At 57.8% G+C, this 23,863-nt stretch overlaps 1 protein-coding gene across 9 annotated transcripts in view; it reads right to left on the reverse strand.

Annotated features, from left to right (window-relative positions):
- Positions 1-22,545, reverse strand: part of NFATC1 (nuclear factor of activated T cells 1) — a 105,353-nt gene extending 82,808 nt beyond the window's left edge. For 5 of the 9 annotated variants that reach the window (XM_074339803.1, XM_074339801.1, XM_074339800.1 and 2 more), the window contains exons 1-2: positions 22,413-22,545; positions 7,255-8,344 (exon numbers count right to left, since the gene is read on the reverse strand). In XM_074339803.1, the coding sequence (XP_074195904.1) occupies positions 7,255-8,344; positions 22,413-22,539 (1,217 nt within the window). In that variant the 5' untranslated portion in view covers positions 22,540-22,545. Of the gene's footprint in view, positions 1-7,254; positions 8,345-17,938; positions 18,394-22,412 lie in introns of those variants that run through there. The other 4 variants (XM_074339804.1, XM_019715693.2, XM_074339799.1 and 1 more) reach the window with 1 other exon arrangement.
- Between the last annotated feature and the right edge of the window lie 1,318 nt (positions 22,546-23,863).

Raw genomic sequence — 23,863 nt, forward strand, 5'->3', positions numbered from 1 at the left:
TCCAGCGGTCACTCATACAAAGACTACACTCGGACTCACTCGCTGAGTGGAGGACAGGCACGAACAAACCATGAAGCAGACATGCCCGCTGCTGGGACGTCACCGTACAGTGACGCTGGGACGTCACCGCTGCCCCCAGGTCACGGTGAGTCCACTTAGTTCCAGACATTCATGGAAACGCCATCATTCTTTTTAAAATGCAAAGTTTAAACAAACCCTGTGGCTCAGGGTGTGATGATAAGCTGTCCTCAGGTCACCTCAGGGCCGTGGGCACTGCTGACAGAGAGGGGTGCGTCTGACACCTGGTGTTCGGAGTGGACCTCAGATGACAGGAGATGCTGTGCCCCACAGGCAGGGCCCCACTGGGCGCTGCCACCTCACCACATGTCTCCCACACGGCCAGTGAGTGACCGTCATGCCCCCGTGACACTCCACACACGTCTGCCTCTGACCCACCACTCGCGCCAATGCCAACTTAAATAAAACAGTGCTAGCTCACGTCACCTCCTCTTCTGGTCCCTGCACACCTGCAGGGTGGCACCACGTGCCCTTCTGTGGGTCAGGAGCTCAAGGCCACCAGTGGAGCGAGAGGCCAGGTCTCAGGCCCTGACCTGCAGGGAACACACCCCACATGACCAGGACAGGGGCCTGGAGACCGTGTGGCTCTTGGCCTTTCATTGGGCGGGGAGCGCTTTCCGTGTGCCTGTTTCCCCTTCTGTGAAGTGAGATTTGTCCGTGCACTGCCTCCCACAGCAATGAGCTGCTCAGCCGCGTGCAGGTCCCTGGGGAGGGATTCACGAGGCTTTCAGGCCATCGTGCTCGTCCCCAACAGCTCTGCAGAGCTCTGGGTTCAGGGGACCGGGACCGGCCCCTGGCACAGGGTGCCTACCCCACAGGTGCCGTATTCACCTATGGACACGGACTCGAGGGGAAACTGGGCATCAGGCACACGGCTTGAGGACCTTCCAACGCAGGTCCACACCACGTGCCACTGGTGCCTGGGTGAGTCACAAGATCTGAAACAGCCACTCAGACCTACAAGCAGCCTGCGCGCACAGCAACAGCTGGACCGCCCACCTCAGCTTCAGACAATGTGGCTGGGGCACTGAGCCCACGCCCAGGGCCTGGACGGCTGCCCTCAGGGCGCTGCCTCTGAACCCCTGCGGTCCCCAGTTCCCAGGGACAAGCGTCCCTTCCTCCCTACAACCCAGAGCCCGTACCTACACCAGACTGGCGGGTCCCTGGCTGTCATCCGCCATGTCTGAAGGTGGCCTCAGGGTTTGAGCGCCCTGACCTGAGCCCTTGTGGCACTAAGTCAAATGCAACCACATGGCCGGTTGGACCTTCCTCTGTCTGAACAGCTTCCTCACTGTGGACAGGTCTGTCCCACGTGTAGGTGGCACTCAAAGCACAGACCAGCCTGTACTGGATGGGAAATCTCACAAGTTGCTTCCTTATTGGAAACCAACCAACTTAATGCTGTGTGTCACCCAGCCTCCAGAAAACGCTTTGGGCACATTGAAAAAAGCAAACCCCACCGTGATCTATAAAAACATTTTTGCTCAGGAACCCAAGAACACTGGCAAATAAGTCCCATTAATTGCACGGAAGGTCTAGTTTTAATGTGGACAACCGCGGTCTCCTGATTAAATTTTTATCCCCCAGGCAGACCCTCTATCTGGTTCCCGAGGTGGCCCAGCCCAGGTCTGGCGCAGGCGCCGCTCCAGGGGCACTTCCCACGCGCTGTCCCGAGAGAAAGGGCTCAGCAAAAATGGCCTCTTTGTCTGCGGTCACTGACACACATCGTCACTGGACGCGCCCTCCCAGTCAGCACTCTCCGCAGCCTGGGAAACCTCAGGATTGGAGACACACGAGGCTTCCTGGGGCGTGAGGCCGTGGTGCTGTCACCGCCCCAGCACACAGGGCACGGACACAAGCAGGGCCAGACCAGGGGCTGCTCAGTCCCATGGCTGCGACTGCTCTAGCATTTGCATTATTCTAGGAAATAAGCCAGCATTTCAGGCCTCGATGGCTCGATTTAAGAATCTGAGTGTAAAGCCACAGAAATTCAAATTCTTCTGTCCTGTCCAGGAACAGTACTTCCTCTTTCCCTAGTAACAGACATTCACAGAATCACATCAGCGAGAGAAAGGGGGGCCCACACCCTGCACACTGACCTTGGGACGCGCCTGAGGCTGCAGGCGAGCACCCAGCCCAGCCTCTGCTGCCCAGTCACCGTCTCAGGAAACCTCAGGCTAAGCTCGCCAGTTAGAAGTCAGGTCGGCAAAACACTTTTCAAGCGTCAGCTGTGAACTCTAGAGCCGGAAAGAAACTGCACAACCAGAAGCGAGCCGTTGGGTCTGGAAGGCTGTTCAGAGCTCTGCACAGCTGGTACCACACACAGCCCAGGAGACGACGACCTGCCGAGCCCTCCATGGCAGGTTCTCGTGCAGAAGCGACACTCGCTTTGTGAATGAGCCATCCACAGACAACAGCCATTCCTGACCCCTGAACACCGACTTTACCTGCAGACGCCTCTAGAAGGGGCTGTGGCTCAGGTTAGTCTCGGGGCTTCATGGGGACCTGTGTCTGTGGGGTTCCCACCTGCCCAGAAGTGTGCTTCGCGTCCTGGTAACAGGACATGTGTGCTTTTGTCAGGTTCCAGGCATTGCCTGATGCCATCCCACAGCCTCAGAAAATTAGACGGGTCTCCCGGTGGCAGGGACCCAGTAAGGGGCAGCTCTGGGGCCAGGTACTCACAAGCTTGAGTGCCAGCTGCCTGTCAATAACGGGGGCCTGAGCAAGCGTCCCCAACTCTGAGCCAAGCCGTCAGTGCTCGGGCTGTGCAGACAGCGACTGTGGCCCTACGACATCTCCCTGCACTGTTGTCTGTTGTAAGGCTCACTGTGAGCAAACGTCCTCTCGTGATGTGCAGGTGGCATCCCTCCCATAGTCGAGAAAAGACCCCAGGTGAGCTGGCCCCAGCCAGGGCACCCGGCAGAGTGGAGTGGTGGTGACCCCTGTGGAATGGCATGTGGCAGGTAGGTGTTTAATCTTACTCCAAATTAGGATAAACTCTGAAATATTCAGATCATTTATGAAATGCAGTCGGGGTCAGCAGGAGTTTTTTCAGATTTTGTAAGCTGACACTTCTGCATAGCACAAAAGTTACGGACATTACTAAAATCATCAACTTCATAGCCAAAAACCTAAAATACACGGATATGGACATGTGGCTAGTTGCTTGGGCCACTGAACCCATTGTCCCTCAGTAAAAACTGTTCATTAGACTCATCTTGCCCCGTAGAAAATCAACTTCTTTGTAAGGATGCAAATCCAAAGCCAAGCTTCACGTACAGGAATTTCATTAGCGTGCACGGGGATTTTAAGCGTGTCATTGAAAACGCTCACATCAAAAGCCCCTGCCTATCTAAACCCAGTTTCTAAGTCTATACTCCTCATGTGTCTCCACGAATTCAGAGATGACACTGGGCGCAGACAGCTGAAGACGGTGAAGCGTCAAACGCTGGAAGTTTCCACGAGCCTATTGCGAAAGGAAAACAGTGCGGGGAGTGGGGGGCAGCGACTGCATCGCCCGGGACGACGCCGCGCCATCGCTCCCGTGAAAGACCAGGTGACACACACACTCAGCTGCACACCTCGCTTCCTGGGGGTTCAGGTGAAACCCTTTAAAGCCACCATCTCAAAACTACCATCTAGAAACGAAGACATGCTGGTCAGTGCCCACTGACCGTTCACGCCGCCCTGCAGCCCGGCGGGCCTCTGGAAGCTGCTGTCTCATCCGCATGCCACCCAGGAAGCACCGGAACACACCCTCCTGGGGGGGCTCATGGCCTGACCTGGACCTAGAACTGGAGTGTTCACGGGGGCTGGCAAGTCCCCTAGATTTCTGCACATCTCCAAGCTTTAAGAACAGAAGCATCATTCCGTTACACTGTAAAGGAAGTCTGAACTCTGGAGCAACAAAATCCAGACACTGTTGTGAGCTTCACAAACAGCTTCCTTAGTTGCAGCAAGAAATCAGCGTTGCTCTTGGACCTGCGAGACACCCTGCACTGAGGGGGGGTCCGTGAACGCTGTGCAGATGAGAAAGCCCCCAAAGGGAAGTGAGCCCCAGCACGCAAATTCCTTGGGAAAAGACCAGCACGGCACACTTTTTGCTGAAGTTCCTTTTCCTGGTGGGACAGAATTAGAAGTGCACACAGGCACTGAGCACCGGGACGGGGCGGCTTTGCTGTGACAAGTTTTCTGTCCCGGGTTCTGGAGGTCCCTGCAGACAGTGTGTGCGTCGGCCGCGTCGCTGGGACCTGCTGACGTCCACCTGCTCTGGCAGCGCTGCCCGGGCCGGAAGTCTGCTCACCCTCTCCTGCGGGCAAAACAGCCTCACCTCTGACCCCCACACAGCCCCCAGCGGCCCCTGAGCCCAGCTGACGGGATCACATGGAAACACATGGCAAGGACCAGGAAACATATTTTGCTGTGGAACCAGGACAGTGGGAAAGGTCAGCTCCAAACCCTTGGGGAGCAGTTTGGTGCCGTCCACATGATTTGTTTGTTTGCATTAACGCACGGGAGCATACAGCTCACTCGGGCTCTGTGACCAAGAGATAAAGAGCAGTCATGTGTCACCAAATGGCTGCTCCACTGCCCGCAAAGACAACATATCAAACGCAGGACTGGTCACACAGACGACCACCAACCACCCACCAGAAACACCCAAGTGAGCCTCGTAGGGAGGGACGACGGGGTCACCGACACAGGCACCTGCCACTGTCCCCAGGATGCAAGGTTGGGTGTTTTGGGATGAACTGTGTGCCTCCAAAACTCACAGGGTGGCATCCTGACCCCAGGACCTCAGTGTGTGACCATGTGTGGACACAGGGTCTCCCCGGGTGATCGAGTTAGATGAGGTCGCTGGCTGGGCCGCGAGTCAATGCACCGTGTCCTTGTCACAAACAGCTGTGAACGGCCCCGAAGGGAGACAGCAGAGGAGACACAGTCAGGAGCCACCTACACACTGGGGGAGACTCACAGTGGCCCGGGGCTCAGACGTCCTCCCGTAGGGTGTTTTGTCACAATAGCCCCTTGCAAACAAACACACAGGCTTTGTCTAAATGTAAAGCTTCTTTAAAAACCCTGAACTGGGCCGGCCCGGTGGCTCAGGTGGTTAGAGCTCCATGCTCCTAACTCCGAAGGCTGCCAGTTCAACTCCCACATGGGCCAGTGGGCTCTCAACTACAAGGTTGCGGGTTTGACTCCCACAAGGGATGGTGAGCTGTGCCCCCTGCAACTAGCAACGGCAACTGGACCTGGAGCTGAGCTGCGCCCTCCACAACTAAGACTGAAAGGACAACTTGACTTGGGGAAAAAAAAGGAAAAAAAAAAAGTCCCGGAAGTACACACTGTTCCCCAATGAAGTCCTGTTCTCCTTAAAAAAAAAAAAAAAAGAATAAAAGAATAGCTATTAAAAATATATATATATATAAAATTTCTCAAAGACTTAAAGGAAAATTTGAACAAGTAGAAAGACATCATGTATTTAGATTAAAAAAAAACCCAAAACCCTGAACTACAGTCGTCTGCGTGCTCCTGACGGTGCCATGCGGATGACGTCACTCGACGTGGAGACTGAAGTCCCATTGTGAGTGACTGTGACCTTCGCGGTCCACGGAAACGCAGAAGGTCATCAACTCATAGGTGTGTGAGTCTGGGATTGAGGGGGTGAGTTTCTAAATAGTCTTGCTTTATTTACATAAAATTATAAAGATTGTACAGCAGGCACAAACAGTGCTTAAATGTTTTAAGTGCCTCCAAATGGATTTTTAAAATTCCCATGTTGATGTATTAAATCCAGGCTCTGAGATACCTTTGTTTTCATGATAACTTTGAAAATACCGGCTTTTTCAACTTTATCGTATTGAAAGCAGACGTTGGGACAGAAATGTGGACACGTCCGATGCAAGTCAAGAAAAATCACGTGGTCCTGTTTGCTTTCTCTCTGAATCTTAATTGATGCCTGTCACCATCCGATGGCTTTAAAACTGTCCACCCTTCTACTGTCTCTTCACCACAAACTTTCCAAAGGGTACAGAGGTGTAGCTGGCTTCATTCAGCACCTAGAACTAAATTACCCACTTGCAGCTCGAACAACATCAGCTGTGCGTCAGCTGTGGGCAGAGAGAGGCTGGGACAGAGCAGAACAACCTCCCGGGCCCCCTTCCCATCTCACTGGCTGGAAACTGTGGGTTCGCCTCCTAACAAAAGAAGGACCAGGAGGAACCAACACTCGGCCTCCAGGGCCAGAAAACTACACGCCTGCACCGCTGCCCGGGAGGCAGCCACAGCCCTGGGCCACACGGCACCACACACTGGAGGCGTGTGGACGCTCCACACCTGATCAGAGCCCTGCAGCAGGAAGCTCTCTGCCAGGGGTCGTTAGTGGCCCACCTGTTGGGAAAGCTGTTTAGTTAAAAATAAAAACACGGGGCTGAGTAACTGGGCCCTACGGAGCACAGCAGCCCCACACACCGTGAAGAGGAAAAGCCAACAACCTGAGACGCAGAGAAGGGAACAGGCTAGCGCTCTGTCACCAGACTGCAGGGACCTGAGTCTCCGGGGAGGAGACGGCTGTGTTGTTCTCCAAACCCTGGCAGGGCTGCGGTGGGAGTGGGGCTGCTGCTCCAGGGAGCTGCTGAGCTGAGTCCCATCTGCACCAACGCGGCGACAGCAATTAGGCGAGAGAAGGGACGTGGGTGAGCAGGGAGGCGAAACACAAACAGGAGAGGGACTGTTCGGTTTCATGAAGACACAACGAATGCTGAGTGTATGTGTTTGCAAATGCTTGTCCCGGACGGACTTGTGTCCCCAGGACTCACAGGCTGGGGTCCTAACCCCCAGCGCCTCAGAATCTGACCTCACTCAGAGACGGGCTCTTTAAAGACATAATTAAGTGAGGACGAGGTCTTGAGGGCGGAGCCTCATGCAGTAAGGCTGTGCCCTCATAAAAAGGGAAGCGTATCACAGAGACACACACGGCAGCGCCACATGACCCCGAGGGCAGAGATGGGGTGACGTTTCTAAACACAAGGGAGCCAAACACTGGCAGCAGACCCCTGAAGCTGGAGAGGCCGGGGGACCCGCCTGGGAGCCGCAGACGGGAGCCCTGAGCCACTGGGCCCTGCCCTCTGCCTGGGGAAGGAGCTGACCTGCCTGCCCGCCCAGCTTCTGGCTCACCTGGCGTAGGACGTTGGGGACCGGGGACGGGCCCACTGGTACGGGTGCTGTGGCACCGCCAAGTACTGGTCGCAGAAGCCGCCCTTCCGGATGTGCTGGAAGGAGGGGAACTCCTCTGGTGGGAAGTCAGACGAGGGCGGCGTGGTCCCCAGGTCCTCGCCCACCGGCTCCACCTTGAGCGCCACTGAGGGCGAGTGGTCCAAGGCGGTCTTGCGGGCTTTGACGGGGACGCCGTCACCCAGGTCCAGGCTGCTGTCGGTGCTCAGGGCGTTGATGGCGGCCACGATGGCCGAGCTGGTGTACTGCGTGGTGTTGCCCAGCCACGTGTCGTCGGTGACGCTGACCCGCGGCGAGCTGTGCGGGGACGGCGTGGGCGAGTGGTGGGGGGAGCAGGACAGCTGCCGGCCGTTGAGGCCGTACTTCCGCTTGTTGCAAGGGGATGACGGCCTGGAGGTGCGGGCCCCCAGCCAGGTCTCCTCTGTGACGCTCGTGCGGGGCGAGGTGGAGGGCGAGTGGCGCGGGGAGCCGAGCAGGCTGCAGGCCCCCAGGCCGCGGGGAAAGCCCTCCTCGGCGTCCGTGGTCTTGGGGGACACGCAGGGGGACTGCCACGGGGACGTCTGTGGGGACGCGTACGGGTACGAGTAGTTGGACTCGTAGGACGAGGCCTCGGAGTTGCAGCTGCGCGAGGACAGGCTGCTGGCCGGGCTCAGGCAGGAGGGGTCGCGGTAAGCCTCCAGGCTGGGCAGGCTCAAGGTGGCTGTGGACGGGGACCGTTTGGAGTTGGGAAGGACGCCTTCCACCTCCACGTCATGGAAAAACTGGCTGCTGCCGTGCTGCAGCCCCAGGTATGACGTGATCTCGATGCGTGGGCTCTCCAAGGCTGGGGCCGCGCTGGGCCTCACGTGGCCGGAAGACAGAAAGTAGCCCGAGGGTCCACCGTCCACAGCGGCTCCGTACCCCGAGGGGTGGCCCGCTGCCACCACGGCCGGCGCCGACGTCTGCAGGTCGTGGCATGGAGTGGGCAGGGACGGGTGTGCCGTGGCGAGGGGCAGGCCAGCACTGACGTTGGAGGCCCCATAGCTGTAGTGCTCTGCAAGGCAAAATAAAAAGGAGGACGCGTGAGGCGTGGCCATCGGACAGACAGACCCTCGGCCTCGAGGTGCCCAGGAGCTGGGGCCGCCACCCCCGCTTCCCAAACGGCTCAGAGCACCAGCGCAGCCCGGCCGGGCGGCGAGGTCCCCGTGGCCTCTCCCTCCCTCTCCCTCTCTCCACTGCAGCACACTGCCCCTCACGCGCCCACTCGCGTGCCCACCTGCAGCTGCCCCTTTGGCTGCCCTCTGCCCAGCATCCCTCCTCCGAGAGCTGTGTGCTGCTTGCCTTGCTTTCGTCTGCTCTCTCCTCAAAAGCTGCCTCCCAAACACCCGTCAAAATGGCAACCCCCAGCCCGATTCTTATGTCACTGTACCCAGGTCTTTTTTTTTTTTTTTAAGGAGGGCGCAGCTCCCAGTGGCCCCTGTGGGCATCGAACCAGCAACCCTGGTGCTACCAGCACCACGCTCCAACCAACTGAGCCAGCCAGCCACTCCCAGTTCATTTTATTCCTTAACATTTATCACCATTGCCAGCACCATCTTTTTCTCCAGTAGAAAGTAAGTTCCCTGAGGACAGAGCCTTCACCTGCCTTAGTCCACTTTGGTTTCCTGCTGTCTTCAGAGCCTAGGACTATGCCTGGCACAGAAAAGGTGCTCGGTTTGTTTAGCAGATGAATGGGTGGGTGGGTGGATGAAAGATGGATGGATGGATGGGTGGGTGAGTGGACAGGTGAGTAGGTGAGTTTTAGATACACAGACCGGGACATTTAAACAGCCTTGAATAGGCTAATCACTGTTGCGCTGCCCAAATCACCAGCTACAAAGAAACCACCTCAAGGATTGAATGGAAACACAGATTCTGGGGTTTCTCTCTCGCAAACTGCGATGGTGGCTCACGTCCTAGGAAGCCCTTAAAAACAAGCCGGTGGTGCTGATGCACAGCGAGGTTTAAGTATCATCATACGTTAATTATAAAACGAAATAATTTTAAAACTCATCACTAGTGTGCTTAATAATTCTTGTCAGGAAAGCCACACTCGTTGGATCTCCACTGTGCACTTTTCTAACGTCTCGGCTCCTCGCTGCGGCACATGTAGAGATGATACCTCAGGCCTCTGAATAATGGAAACGTGCACATGGAAACTCGACCCAGATCCAGGCACGGGCGCTGGATGGGAGACGCTCGTTTGGTGGCAGGGCTGTGGTTTGGACCCCACGTGGGCCAACACCAGGACACCCAGGGTCTCCAGACACGTTTTACACCCCACGGCACTCATCGCTGGAAACGGTGTAGCACCCCACGCAGGCGAGACCTACTTCTGCTGTAACTTCCAGGAGCAGCCATCAGCCCCCTGTGCGGTAACCCAGCCTTTCATAAACCTTGCTTTCAAGCAGCTCTTGCTCTCGCTTTTATGGCTCTAAATCCCCCTGATAAAACTGCTGTTTGCTGTTCCCAAGACGCAGGCCAGGCCCCTCCGGGTAGCCTGGGGACAGCGCACAACCCCCTCCAAGCCGGCTGTCGCGGGAGGCCTTGTCGAGAGAGAGCAACAGCGTTCCAGATGCTCAGAATCGGTGCCAGCTTCCAAAAAGCCCCCGGGAGACACAGAGCCGTGACAAGGAAATGAAACTGCGACTGAGAAAGTTCAGATGCAGCAGCGGCAGGATGGCCCCACTCGGGCTCCTCCAGCCAAGCGTCCAGGGTCCCACTGTCCTGACAACCTCTGCCCCACCATCTCTGGGTCTGCCCGCATGCACCCCGAAAACCAGCAGGACACTGGGGACACACACGTGAGGAAAGCAGAGGCCTTCACGTCCAGCTGGGCCTCCCACACCTGTCCATGGTGGTGGGACAGCCATGCCCGTGTCACCAACATTCACTGGGACGCCGGCTCACACCAACACCCTCACTGACACTTGACACAAAAACTGAAATCAGATATTAAAAACTTGATTACGATTTTTGTAAAAATCTAACCAGAAGCTAATAACCCTGGAAAGGCACTTCCTGGAGGAGGAGATGGCATGGGGACAGCAGGCTGCGGAGGCCCCAAGCACTGCAGTGACCTCTCGGGACAAGTGTGGACATCAATGCCTCAGCCCTCCCCCCGCCTGGCATGTGGGTGCCAGGCCCTCCTCCCACAGCACGGGCTGTGACAAACCGCCACAGCAGGCGCCTGAGCTGGACACGGAGGAGGCCGGGCCGCTGCCCAGAGGGAGCGGGGAGGGACAGGGCGAGGTCCACAGAAGGCAGGCCAGGGCCTGCAGACAGGAAACCGCTGCCCTGTGAGGGTCACCCAGCACGGCAGGCCCACCGAGGGGGCTGCGGCCACGTGAACGCAGAATCTCCGATTCCCTCAGCAGCAGTGAGACTAAATGCTACTTTGTGTTTCTTCTAAAAGATTCACCTTGGCAAAAAAGTGTTTCTTTGTACCCACATACAAGGTAGTGTGTACCACTATGCATTGTTACATATACCCATCTGCCTATGTCCCACGCAGACGTCCTCCCCCCAAGCTGGCCCAACACCTCCCAAACCTTTCCGACCAGAACCACTGGTTAGAAGAAACACCAGTGATCCCAAGGCTGGCAGGTGTCGGCAGGGCCCACGTGACTGCAGGTAAGTCAGCCACCAGCCAGTCCGAACAGGAGCAGGGCCGAGGCGGGTGGGCGTGCAAAGCACCTCCGTGGAATTGTGTGATTCTGACGACGATTCAAGGTGAATACACACACCAGTAACAAAGCAAGTGTGAAACCGTATTACACGTTTACAGAGCAGGAATTTCAGCGATGAGACTTCAATAGCTTCATTACGTGGGACTTCTTCCGAAACTAGGTGCTGTCAGAGCGGTGTTTGCCCACCTTCTCCCCGGGTGTTGTTTTCACGAGTGACCAGTACTGTCTCCTGGCCCCCCATATGCGTGAAACGGCCCGGAGTGTGCGTTTCTTCCACACAACTGTCCCGGCCGCACCCCCTTTCCGGCTGTCCCGCTCCTCCTGAGTGTGGCTCTTCTGATGCCCCAGCGACCCGCCCCCAGGCCCCTCCACAGCCCCACACACCTGGGGGTGCCTCCGCCAGCCCTGCGGCCACAGTTGCATTGGCTGGTCGCCCACAGGAGCTCGCTGGTCTTTCCCTAGTGCTGACATGTGCACTCCTGGCCCACTGAGGCACACTCAGGGCCGCTTCTGCTCCCCTTCTGCTTCTGGGGTGGAAGAAATACCCCAGGGGGCCCCCCCCACAGAACCCCCAGCCGCGGGCACGGGGGCCCTGCCCTCACTGGCAGGGCTTTCCAGACAGCTGCTACAAAGCCTGCACAGGTCAAACTGTCCCCTAGTGTCTGTCCTCAAGGTGGCACCGTCCCCACGACAGGGACAAGTGCCCCACACCCCCAGATGGAAGAGCCCCCCCAGGCCTGGCCGCCCGAGTCTGAGTGAATGGCTCCCACACTCACACCCTCACCACCTGCGAGCCTACTGTGTGTCCAGAGCCCTGTGGCCGGTGCAGAGTGCACAGATGATCTCAGTCTATAAAAAGGGGATTTTCACTTTAGAGAGAAATCACCAACTGCTGCAGACGCAGCACCAGGCACGAGGTTGATGCAAACATGGGGTGGGTGTGAGCAGCAGACAGACACCAAGCGCGATCTGTGTCCTCCTCCTCCGGCCCTCCCTGTCCCTGCCCCCGAGAGCCCAGGGCCCTGGAGAGGACGGATCCCCACACTTCCTGCCCCAGGTACCGTGTTTCCCCAAAAATAAGACCTAGCCAGACAATCAGCTCTTGTGGAGCAAAAATTAATTCAAGACCCGGTCTTATTTTTCTGTAAGACCCAGTCTAATACAATATAATGTAATGTAATGTAATGTAATGTAATGTAATGTAATATAATATAATATAATATAATATAATATAATATAATATAATACCAGGTCTTATACTAACTTTTGCTCCAAACAACACATTAGAGCTGATGGTCCGGCCAGGCCTTATTTTCGGGGAAACACGGTGTGAGAACGCCACGCGTAGGTACGACTCATTTGAAGAGAGAGCCCATCCCACAGTTGAACCACTCTTTGTTGGCAGGAAGGTAATTCTGAGAATTTAAAAAAATGCCAGCAATTAGCAGAGCAAGTCTGGGGCCCCCCACCTGCTGCCCACAGGACTCTCCCATGGAAGGTTCTGGAGGAAATGCCAGGTGGCGGAGGGGTGGGCAGGGGAGGGGTCTGACAAGAGTCTTCCTGGAGCAGCTAGTAGAAAGGGGCCTGTGGACAAGGCCTGGCCGCGGGAGGGGACGAAGAGGAGAGCGTCCGACGAGAACCAGAACAAGCCAAGGAGAGGCCTTTATTTAAACCAAAGTCTGTCAATAACCATGATTCAATGAGGAAGAGAAAGAACACAAAGCCTTCGTTAGGAAACAAGAAAAGACTCACCTAAGCACGGCTTCTCCCTAAGTAGACAAATTATGAAATGAAGGCCTCAGAAGCCCGAACCTCACTGTGAACGTGCTGCGGAGCTGAGGATGGATTCTCTTTAGAACAAAAGCATGACAAGCAGCGGTGCCAGCCGGCGGGGCCAAGTCCGCGGCCCGGCAAGTACTGTCCCCTCCTGCCACCGCTTCCCGCCATTTGGTTTTATTACCAACCTAAACCGTATTCAAAGCTGAATTATTTAACTATTCAAAGGGATCACATTTACATGGAATGAAACTATTCCCAGGAACCTTCTTGACAATCCTGAGATGTTCAGGCCGATTCCTGTCACGTCAGGACCCACTGAAGCGCTCGCTCATCACCCATTAGAGTCATTTTCTGCTGGTGCTTTTGGCACCTGGCCATCTGCCAAGGAGGCCCATTAACAAACTGTGACAGGGCAGGTGAGCTCAAAGAAACGGCAGGAGTTTAAGCAAATATTATGGAGAGCCTATTCAAAAGCTGCACTGTAATAGCACTGGTAATAGTGGCTCTGAAGATGGCACTGCCCTCCTTCCTCTCTAATTCTCGCTGCTGTGTGGGGCGCTCTGGGCGCAGGCGGGAGCCCAGCAGCCAGCAGGGTGCCCCCAGCTCCTAGAATGGTCAGCGCCCACTGCGAACGCCGTGCTCAGCAAATTTGGCAAGTCAGCGTTGTCAGACTTGCCTCGTCTCATTCTGAGACATAATTCGTTTCAAACCATGCAATTGTATTATTTCTGAAGAACCACCAGAAAAGTACATCCACGTGCTTTCTGCTAGGCCCAGAGCATCTGGCCATCCTGCAGACCCCCAGGCTGGGCGCTCCTATGTCAGGGCCGCTGCCCTTGGCAGCTGTGTGTGGTGCCGGCCCAGACTGGCAGCATTTGCGTTCGGCCGGCAGGGAGGCCCTGTGTCCGCGAAGCGGCCGTCTGGAACAGAACCACCACCTCTGCCCACGGTCCGTCCTCTGATCTCTCACAAACTCTGCAAGATGCACTGACTTCGAGTTTTCATTTTAAGGAACATCCCCCTTAGCGTTTGCTGGAGTTGAAATGCACGCAGGACGTGAAGCTAGAAATAGAGCTGGAAAGAATCTGACAGCCAGGTCTCGTCCTTCCAAATGCCTGGCCAGACCCCTGTGCACCGAACAACAGGGCCGGCACCCACACAGCAAGATTATAATTTTGCAGGTCGTGGGAACTATGGCAAAGCAAAGCAAAGCAAAACACGCTCAGCGCCTACACCCCACTGTTGGCAGCTCTGTGCTGAGCAGCCGGGTGACAGACAGCTTCCGAAGGCACAGTCCACCCAACAACCTGCAGGGAGAAGGGTGCACGCTGATGCCAAGAGGCCTTGTTACCACAGCTGACACGGGGACCAGGCCGTGACCAAGCACAGCAGCCCTGCCGAGGGAATCGGGCACCGACCCGCCTGCCTGGGCCGCACACCTCTCCTCTAAGGCCTCCATGTCTCACTCTGCTTTTAGGGGATCAGAAAGCAGGCGAGGTGTCGTGACTTGCCCCAGTCTTCCTCTGACAAGCCGGACACAGGGTTCAAATACCCTCTGCACACCTAACTGTCCTTGATGGAAACAGCTCTGCAACTTTGGGCAAACAGAGGACGGCGGGGGCCCGTGTATTAAAGATACAGGGATTGTCCTAAAATGTCCAAAGATCCTGCTCCACAGCTGTGTTCAGCAGTCCAGAGGCAACCCTGCTGGGTGGCGACAGTCCCAGGGCAGGACTGACCGGCAGAAGGGCAGGGCCCCGTCCTCATGTCACCCTCACCAGGCTGAGACTAAACCTGAGACTCAAAATGCCCCCAAAGACGTCCCTTTCGACAAGAGTGATGCCTGTGGAGGGACTGTGAGGTGGCCTGACTGCTGGGGAGACTCCAGCCGACTCAGAGGCTGGCCAAGTTCCTCCCGAGTTGCCAGGGTGACAGTCCTGGCAGCATGGGGCTGGCCAAAATAACTGAGCAAACAGGAGCCCCACGGGAAGCAGGGCCACGCCCGCCTCCCAGCTGACAGCACAGCAGCTACTTCCTGAGGCGAGTAGGAGGCCTCTTCCCCTGCCTCCCTCCCTGAGGGAAGCCCAGCACCCAGCCTTCTGTCCCGGGGGTGGGGGGCAGTGGAGACATGAAGACCATTGCAAATAACATGCCTGCCCAGCCCAGGGCAAATTATTTTTACAATTGTCTTTTCTTTCTCCCAACAAATGGTCACTGACTGTCAACTTGCGCCTGCTGGGCACTCAGAATGAAGAACCCAAAACCCAGTCACTCCCTTGAAGGAACAGGTATGACAGGAGCCCTAGCAGGAGGTGGCCTGAGCGACAGGGGGACAGAAGGCCAGCCCATCCACTGACCCCGGTAGGCCACCACTCTCAAGTCAGAAGGAACCGTGACAGAGATGAGCGACAGGGCTGTCGGCCGTCAGGGCTGGCCTGTCCTTTGGACAAAGTGCCCGCTTTTGAGTTCATCACCATCTGTGAAGCTCTGTGTTGAGCTTCACAACCGATCTCCGTGTTAGTCATTCATTCTCTTATTTATATCCACGCTCAGTCCAGAAATCATGTGAAGCCACTTCTATCACCCATTAAAGAGTCGGAGAATTTAATGTAACAACTTAATGTAATAATGTAATAATTATAATGCAATGTAAAAAGTAGTAAGGACAAGAAAAAAGGGCTTTGTTCATAATCGCCCAAACCTGCAAGCACCCAAGACGCCCTTCGGTAGGTAAATGGGTAAACTGTGCCATCCAGACAATGGGGTCGTATTCAGCACTGAAAGGAAATGAGCTCCAAGACACAGAGAGATGAGGAGAAAACTTAAATGCACATCACTGAGAGAAGCCAAACTGAAAAGTTAGATACTGTCTGATTCCAACTACATGACATTCCAGAAAAGGCAAAACTATGGAGACAGTAACAGGATCAGTGGTTGCACTGAGCTGGGGGAAAGGGAGGGGTGGACGGGGGGAGCACAGATTTTTAGGGTACTGAAACCCCTGTGTGTGACACTATGATGGCAAATACATGTCATTATCCATTTGTCCAAACCCACAGATTGTACACCACCAAGAGCGAGCCTATGGACTCTGGGTGACAGTGTGACAAATGTCCAGCTCTGGTGGGGAATGTAGGTGGGGGGGCGGTGGTGTGTGGGGCAGGGGGGTGTATGGGAACTCTCTGTACCTTCCCTCAATTTTGTTATGACCCTAAAACTGCTCTAAATATAAAAAAGCTGCTCTTAATAAAAAAGAAGGAGAAAAGCATGAGTGTCTCTCACAAAAATATTTGAAAAAGGAATGTTTTCCAGTAACTCGTTTCCAACACGGTGACACAGGAAGGGAGCTCTCTGCATCTCCTCCTGGCCTGCTCTGCCCAGAGCTCAGCCCAGCTGCCTGAGGCCTCCCCTCCCCCAAAGCCTGGTGCCTGCTGGGCCCCAGGTGCCTGTACCTGCAGGCCTTCCCTCAGCAGTCCTTAACTGTAATCCTTGGGAGATGGGGGCAGGGCACCTACTCAGCAAAGGTGCTTAAAAGCAGCCCTGAGACGGTTGCACAGCCCTGGTCAGTTACTAGTGCAGGGCAGACGTGCAGAGGCCCAGGAGGAGGGCGCCATGACAGCCTGTGCCAGCTGTGGCCTCCTACCTCCCTGGATGGACCCCTAAGGACACAGGATGTGTCTGTCCCTGGGACCCAAGATGGCCCAGGAGAGCAGTGCTGTCCAGCCAGGACTGGCCTTCACACCACAGAGAGGTCAGGAGGGGGTGCACACTGCACCTTGGGCCTCGTTTGTGGTATTTGCTAAATGAACTGAAAAGGGGTTGCACACCGAGGGAGACCATTTTCTGATGGAGAGAACGCAGGAGCACCCAGAAAGCCAGACACAGCAGAAAAGGAAAGGCCTCTGGGACACTCGCTTCCAGCCCCAAATCTCTCCCAGACAACGGCTGGCTGGCTGGCTCGGCTCGCAGGACCCCAAAGGCCTAGAAACCCCCAGCTGAGGGAGATGACATGAGGGGCCCCTCAGGGAGGGCCAGTAACTAGGGTCAGGCAACCTGTGCCTGGTCAGAACATTTATGCTTAAAAATGAACAGGGCGTTACAGGTTTTAAAAGAGGGGTGGTGAATGGTATGGAAAATGTTATACAATCATTGCAGAAGAGCGGCTGTCTGTGCCAAGCGTGCAGCTTCACTGCCCCACTGCCACGTGGGCAGGAACAGAAGTCTCCTGAAGCCGCCACAGGAAGAGATGGGACAGAAGGGACAGGTGGGAGAGCCATTGCATGGGGAGGCTCCTGGGTCCCTCCACCCAGTGGCACACTCTTGCACCCAAGCTGACTGTGATTTTTCAATAGCCTTATTTTCATTCAACAGCACCCGTTTTGGAGGGCTGAGGGAACCTTTATTTCGACAAAGGAGAGAAAATGAAAGAAAGAAAACCCCCCTCCCCCGGCGGTTGGGCGACTTCCACTTTAACTTTCTTCTGGGAGGGGCTAGGAGTCCTGAGGCGCAGGGGAGCGTCAGGGACAGACCGGGGGGCTCTGTGGCCCCGGTTCTCTGGCAGTGGCCACTCACCACCTGTCCCCGCACAGTGGCCAAGTCGGGGCCTTGGACGCTAGTGTCCCCTGGCGTGAGCAGCCGCCAGGAGCAGGAGGCCCCTGCACAGGAAAGCTAGGAAGACCAGCACAAGTGTGACCCACGGCAGCAGACCTGATGCTCCCTGACGCCAGAAACCCGCAGGGTGGCACTGAGCTCAGCACGTCTGGGCACCCGGATCCAAGTGGCCTCACAGGGGCCTCCCTGCCCACCCCCCACTCGCCATTAAACTTGACCTGTTTTCTGACCGCTCCGTGGACCCGGGCACTAGACGCGGGGAGTGGGGACACCGTGGGCGCTGCCCCTGACCTGGGCGGGACTGGGGGCAGGGCAGGAGGTGAGGTGGGGGCTGGAGGTGGGGTCATCCCTGGGCGGAGAGGAGGGGAGGGGCGGTGCTGGCCCCGGCGCGCCCCCCAGCGGGTCCCTTCCGACCTCACCCGGCCCCCCCACCCCCTGCACCTCCAACCCTGTACCCCTGGCGCGAATTCCCAGACCCTCCACCCTCGACGCCTACACCCCGACCTCTCCTCGGCCCCGCGCGGACCCACCTGGGGCGGCCGCAGCGGCGCCCTCGTCGCTCTGGTTAAACTCGAAGAGAAAATCAAAGTCGAACTCCTGGTCCTCCTCCAGCCCCGTCATGTCGGGCCGGGCCGGGCCGGGGGCCGGGGTCAGAGGCCGGGGTCGAGGGTCACTGCCAGGGGTTGGGGTCGGGGGTCACTGCCAGGGGTCGGGGTCAGGGGCCGGGGTTTGGGCCAGAGCTGGGGTCCCGGGTCCCGGGTCCCGGTTCTAGGTCCCGAGTCAGGCCAGGGTCCGGGGTTGGGGTTGAAGTGGGGGACTGGGGTCGAGTTTGGGGCCACGTCGGGCCTGGGTTAGGGTCCCGGGTCAGGGTCCGGGGTCGGGGTCCGGGTCGGGGTCAGATCCCCGGCCGCGGGCACCTGTGGTCGCCGCCCCGGCTCGGCTGCGCCCTGCGCTCGGCGGCGCGTCCCCGGGTAACGTGACTCCGGCCCGCCCCTCCCCCGCCCGCCCTCCCCCGCGGCGCCCCTCCCCCCGCCGTTTCCGGGTTTACATAAACAAGCGCTAGCCAGCCGCGGCTTCCGAGTTTTAAATAAACTCCCAGTGAGCCCGCCTCTCGCGCGTGTCCCCCAGCGCCCCACCCGCGGGCGAGCCCCCAAAGTGCCCCCTGGGGTCCAGGCCCGGGTCCACGTGGGCCGGTGGGGGGGGGCGCGGGGTAACGGCCGAGCACCCCTGTTGCCCGAGCCGGGCGGGCCCGCTGCCCCTCGGACTCTCCCCGACCGGGCGCAGTGGGAGGAGGGCGCAGCGCGCACCGCCGACGTCTCCGCGAGACCAAGTGGCACAAAAATTAGTGACTGCTTCCCAAAGCGACGGTGACATTGCACCCAGGCCGACTGAATTTGTCTGAAACTTAATGTCTTTTTAAGCTGCCAAAATGCTCGTCCTCTCTCCTAGGAGAAAGGGTTTAGTGCGTGTCTGCCGCTGTCCGACCCACGATGGGCACGTCCCGCCAGAGGCCCCAGCCTCCGGATGGAACCCACTGGACGGCGGGGGAGCTGGCGGAGCAGGGAGCTTCTCTCCAGCCTGCTGAGGCAATGCCACTGCCAGCCTCACAGCTCAAGACACCACCGAATGTGCCAGGAAAGGGGGAGGCTTCCAGTGGGGCTGCGAGCGCGCCCTCTGCTTGAGGAGCGGGGGCTGCTGCTCCCACACCCGCCACGTCTGCGCGCGCTGGCAACTGCAGCCCTGCCTTGCCTCCTGCGTTCCTCACAGGCGGGTGCCTCACTGGCAACCCTTGCTTTTCTGTAACACCTTCCCTTTAGCCCCCAACTTCCTAAAACACACGTACACACTCCTGTGCGTGCATAAGTGACCTCGCAGTCAGCCAAGAGCAGCTCCAAAGCTCGGAAAGATGGATGAGTTGCGTGCACCGGGCTTAAGCCCAAGGCCAGGGCGCGGGGCAGCGAGCCCGCAGCAAGTGTAACATAAAAAGCTAGGCCCGCTGAGCACACCTCTCGCCCTTTTCTCTTTCCCCCAGCGGTTTGTGCCCACTGTCCTCAGGGTCTTGGCACCACGTAAAACCAACATCTGGAACAGCGAAAGATGGGGCAAGGCGACTGCAGCAGGAAGGGGGTGAGGCGGCGCGAGGTCTGTGTTTGCTGCTGTGCCCTCCTTTCTGCCCTGCGGGCCCTTTGCCCTGCGGGTATTGCTTTTTCCGGAAACAGAGACCCTGCTCACCACGTGACCCTACCCCCAGCCCAGACGCTTCTCTCCCATGACCCTTTGCAAATGGCTGGCTTTCTCCAGTGATAAACTATAGTTCACTTTGGCCTGATTTAGTTTCTAATAATAGTTCTCACTTTGAGATGTATGTTGGAGGGTTGTTTTGGTTTAGTTTGCTTTTTTTGCTGACCTTCAGGCAAATGGAAGTTCTGTTTTCTGTCGAGAAGCCACAACATCTCATTTTCTCTCTTTTCAGTTTTTTTTTTTTTTTTTAACTTCAGCCACCTTCTCAACCCTGTGAAAAACTGACACACAAGTAACAGCCCTTATCATCCGTTTAGCCTAAAACTTTTTGTTCCACTGTCCTGGGGAGGGTGGGTTTACCCTCGGTGTGCCCCCTTGGCCCTGCGGGTGCAGGATCCAGGACTGCCTTTCCTAAGGCAGAGAGTTGGTCCCCACCCAGTTTCAGAACCCCCCCCCCCAGGTGACCAGATGGGATGGCAGGTTTTTTTAAAGCGCCTCTTACCAGCGCCCCAGTACTTCCATCTTGTAAGTGGTGCCCAGCTATTTGCCAATTCAGCAGACGCCCCTGTCCTGATGGAAATGTTTAGCTTGGCGCTTCCTCTGGGAGGCTGTGGGTGTTCCCGGGTGCAGCAGTCCAGCCCTGGGTGTGACAGAGCAGGGCGCCAGCACCTTTTCTAATCTGGATTAGGAAGTTAAGTGTTGGGAGAACAGGGCAAGCTTTGTTCTGTTCTGGGAGCCTGGGGACATTGTGTGTGGAGCAACCTCTGAATGGGTGGTAGGTGGCTACCTACAGGCCTCCACTGCTCTGCATTCTGCCGGGAAAGCAGGCAGGGGGCCTCAGGTGGGTAATGAGCTTCCACCCAGATGCTCATTAGAGGCAGGGGCGGCAGCACTCAGGTTCTCACCTGGGCTCTCAGGCCTCAGTAGGGCCTGCGGGAGGCCCGACCACCCCCAGCCCTCAGCAGGCCAGGCTGGTCGGCAGGAGCGACCCTGCCTCAAACCTCGTATTAGATCACACTTTCTGCTGAGCCTCATTTTGTTGTCCTTATAAAATACACCAATATTTGTTTAGTCAAAGGGCACATTGCATCTGGTGCTGCCTTTTAGCAGAAGCATTCTAAATGTATTTTCTCAGGTAGGAAACAGGAACTCTCCCTGCCCCCATAGGTGGTTTTTCCTGAGGTCAGAGAAAAAAAAGAGTCTTTACTGCAGGACTGACCCTTGACTATTCAAGTAAAAAAATCTAAACTTTGAAAGGCCTGCGTTTTTTCCCTAAAGCAGTGATGAGAAATACGTGGGTGAACTTTGAAACAAGTGTCTAAGGCTTTACAATCAAAACCTCAACAAAAGAAAATGTTTAAACTTTTTAAATAGCTCGTCCTGGAAGCATTACCTGATGTTTACATTTAAACATTTTCTAACTTGGGGTGAAAGGGTGAACACAAGACCCTTTTCCCTTCCTTGACACAAAACGCGCAGGAAATAACAAGGCATCGGACGGAGAACACTGATCTCCTGGACCTGGGCGGGGGGCTGGAGCCCACGTTGCAGGTGAAGCGGGGCCCTGGAGCTGGCAGCCTCGGGAAACTGCTGCTCCGAGGCCGGCCGGCCGCGCGTTGGCTGAGCGGGCCGGGGCGCGAGCAGCCGCGTGCCCTTCCCAGTGCGCCTCACAAGGCCTGCCCTTGTAAAAGAGAACTCCTTACCATCCGCAGCCTTGCCAGCTTTCTTAGAGTCATTTCAATAAACTGCTTCACTGCTACGAAGGCGTTTGGGAAGGTGTCGCCAGCTCTCTGCACTTGCCATCGTAATCCCTCACTGGGGTGTTAGTCACCCCCTCCCAGCCTGTTTCCAGACACCTGCGGGCGCCTCCCGGTAGGAGGGCCCACTGCTTTTGGTCAGCGGTGGTTCTTTTAAGGGCAGGACCCGCTGTGAGACTGCACTGCGGAGGGTCGCGCTCTCACTGTCAGCAGCGGACTCGCCGTCGCCAGGCTTCAGGGCAGACACTCATGCCATCCTGGGACTATAAACAAGCGGCTGGAAATTTGCCGGCCCCTCTTTTCAAATTGTCCTAAACGTTTCCTACCGCCCAGACGTTCACGTCTATAGGGTTGCAAAATGGCTTGAATTAGAGGGTGTATGCGAACAGCGCATTTGGTCTCTTTCAGTCCTGCGCCTCCAGCCTCCAACCTGACAGCGCCGCGCGGCGGAGCGGGCTCAGAAGCCTGGAGGCGGCTTGCGGAGCTAGGCGCTCCGAAAGCGCGCGGGTGGAGGGGCGCGGCCCCCACACCTCGCGCAGTCGGACTGGTCTTCGAAACCACAGGGTGGCCCCGCCCCACTGGGAAGAAACCGGGCCATCCCTCGTTACCCCGACAACTTTACTTCATCGCAAAGTTCGTCGTTCTGACGGCCCTAACTTTGCCCCGTCCCCATACCGCCCGCATCTGAACTGAGTTCCTACCACCGGGCTCCGTCGCGAGGCTGCACCAGCCCAGGCCGAGTGCGCGCACTCAGCGCTAGAGAAGAGGAGACACCTATTGGCAAGAAGGCGCGCTCGAAATCTGGGCTGCTCCGGGGAAACACCAGGGGGACACCGCTGCCCAATCTGTGCCGCGCGCCCGCCGCGCGCCGGCGCCCCTCCCGGTACGCAGACGCTGGCCTGCTCTCCCCTCCCCCTGCCGGGACCCCTGGAGGCGCGCGGGCTCGGGGCAGGGGGGCGCCGGGGCCCGGGGGGCCGCGTGGGGGGAGGTGGTGGCGCGGGCTTACCTTCCTCCGCCGACTTCATGGTGCCGCGGGCGTGCGGCGCGGGCCCCAAAGTTTCTCCGCTCCCGCAGACTGCAGCCGGAGGGCCGAGTGGAAACTTGGAAGGGACTGGAAAACTGGTACTTGGCATCCACGCGGCGGCGGCGCGGAGCAGGAGGAGGAGCGGGACGAGCGGGCGCAGCCGCCCGGGTCGGGCTCCGGGGAAAGCAGACTATCCCCGGCGGACGCGCGCTGCCCGGGCTCCGCGCCGCGCGCCCCGGAGAAATGTCATCGAGGGGCGTGTGCGCGAGTGGCGGGGCCGGCTGAGGCCGGGACCTGAGTGGGGTGGCGCGTGGCGGGGCTCGGAGGTGTGCGCCCGCGCCCGGCCGCCGGATCCCGCGCGGCGACTGTGCCGGCGAGTCCGGAGTCTCGAAGTCTCGCTCTGACGCAGGGCCGCGCTCTGCCTCCTGCCTTTTTAAAGCTGGAAAACACCTCCCCCGCCTCCCGCCGCCCGGCCGCTCCCGCGCCCCCTCCCTGCCGTGACATCACGCCCCCGCCCGCCCGCCCGCCGGAGCCGGCGCGGGGCCCGGGGGACTAGTCGCCGAGCGCCCGCCCCTTCCCGCGCCCCGCTGCCCCTCGCTTGGCCCGCGGGGCGCAGGGGGGAGGCGGGCAGGGCGCACGCGGGGCCCGGCGGACGAACGGGCCAGCCTGGACGCGGGGGTCCAGCGGGGGTCCCGAGGGTCACATTCTGCCCTAATGAGGGGCGGCGGGGGGAGCAGGACTGAGGGGGCGCCGAGAGAGCGCTGCATGCTGAAGTCATTATGTAAAATCGCAGGCTTCCCCGCTGTGGAAATTTGGAAAAGCGCTCCCACTGGCAGGCCCGAGAAAGGAAATTCCCACCCCGCCAAATTACTAACAGATTGCACGGCAGTCCCGGGACCTCGGCTTATTGTCATTTTATTCTGCAAATACCCGAGCCACCCGATCGCCTGTTGCAGGAGCTGGGGCGGGGGCGAGGGGAGCGGGGCAGCCTTGCCGAACCCCCAGCCGCCCCGCAGGACCCGGGCGTTTCCTAGGCGCGACGGCAGGATTCTGACCGGCGGGGGCCGCTCCCAGAGCCAGAGTTCCGACGCCGCCGTTCACGTTACACTTTCCTCTTTCAAACCCTCGGCCTCCCGCGCAGCTCAGCTGCCAAGCCGGACCATATTTTCTCGTTGGCTTCGGATGGAAGGGATTGGAGTGTTAGGGCGGTAAAAATGTCTGGTGTATAAAATCATAAATCTATTGCACGACACCCTTATGTGGTTTAAAATAAACCCAAAAGCAAAAGCCGTGTCTGCCGCGAGGACCCAGAAGGCCTGCGGGACGCCAGTGGGTCCCCCAGATGACTCCAGGGTCGGGACTCAGAGAAATGACGTGGGGGGACAACATGTGACCCAGACGGGGGGCTCCCCAGCTAATCGAGTGTGATATTA

Source organism: Rhinolophus sinicus, linkage group LG09 (assembly GCF_036562045.2).
Source record: "Rhinolophus sinicus isolate RSC01 linkage group LG09, ASM3656204v1, whole genome shotgun sequence".
Taxonomy (NCBI): domain Eukaryota; kingdom Metazoa; phylum Chordata; class Mammalia; order Chiroptera; family Rhinolophidae; genus Rhinolophus; species Rhinolophus sinicus.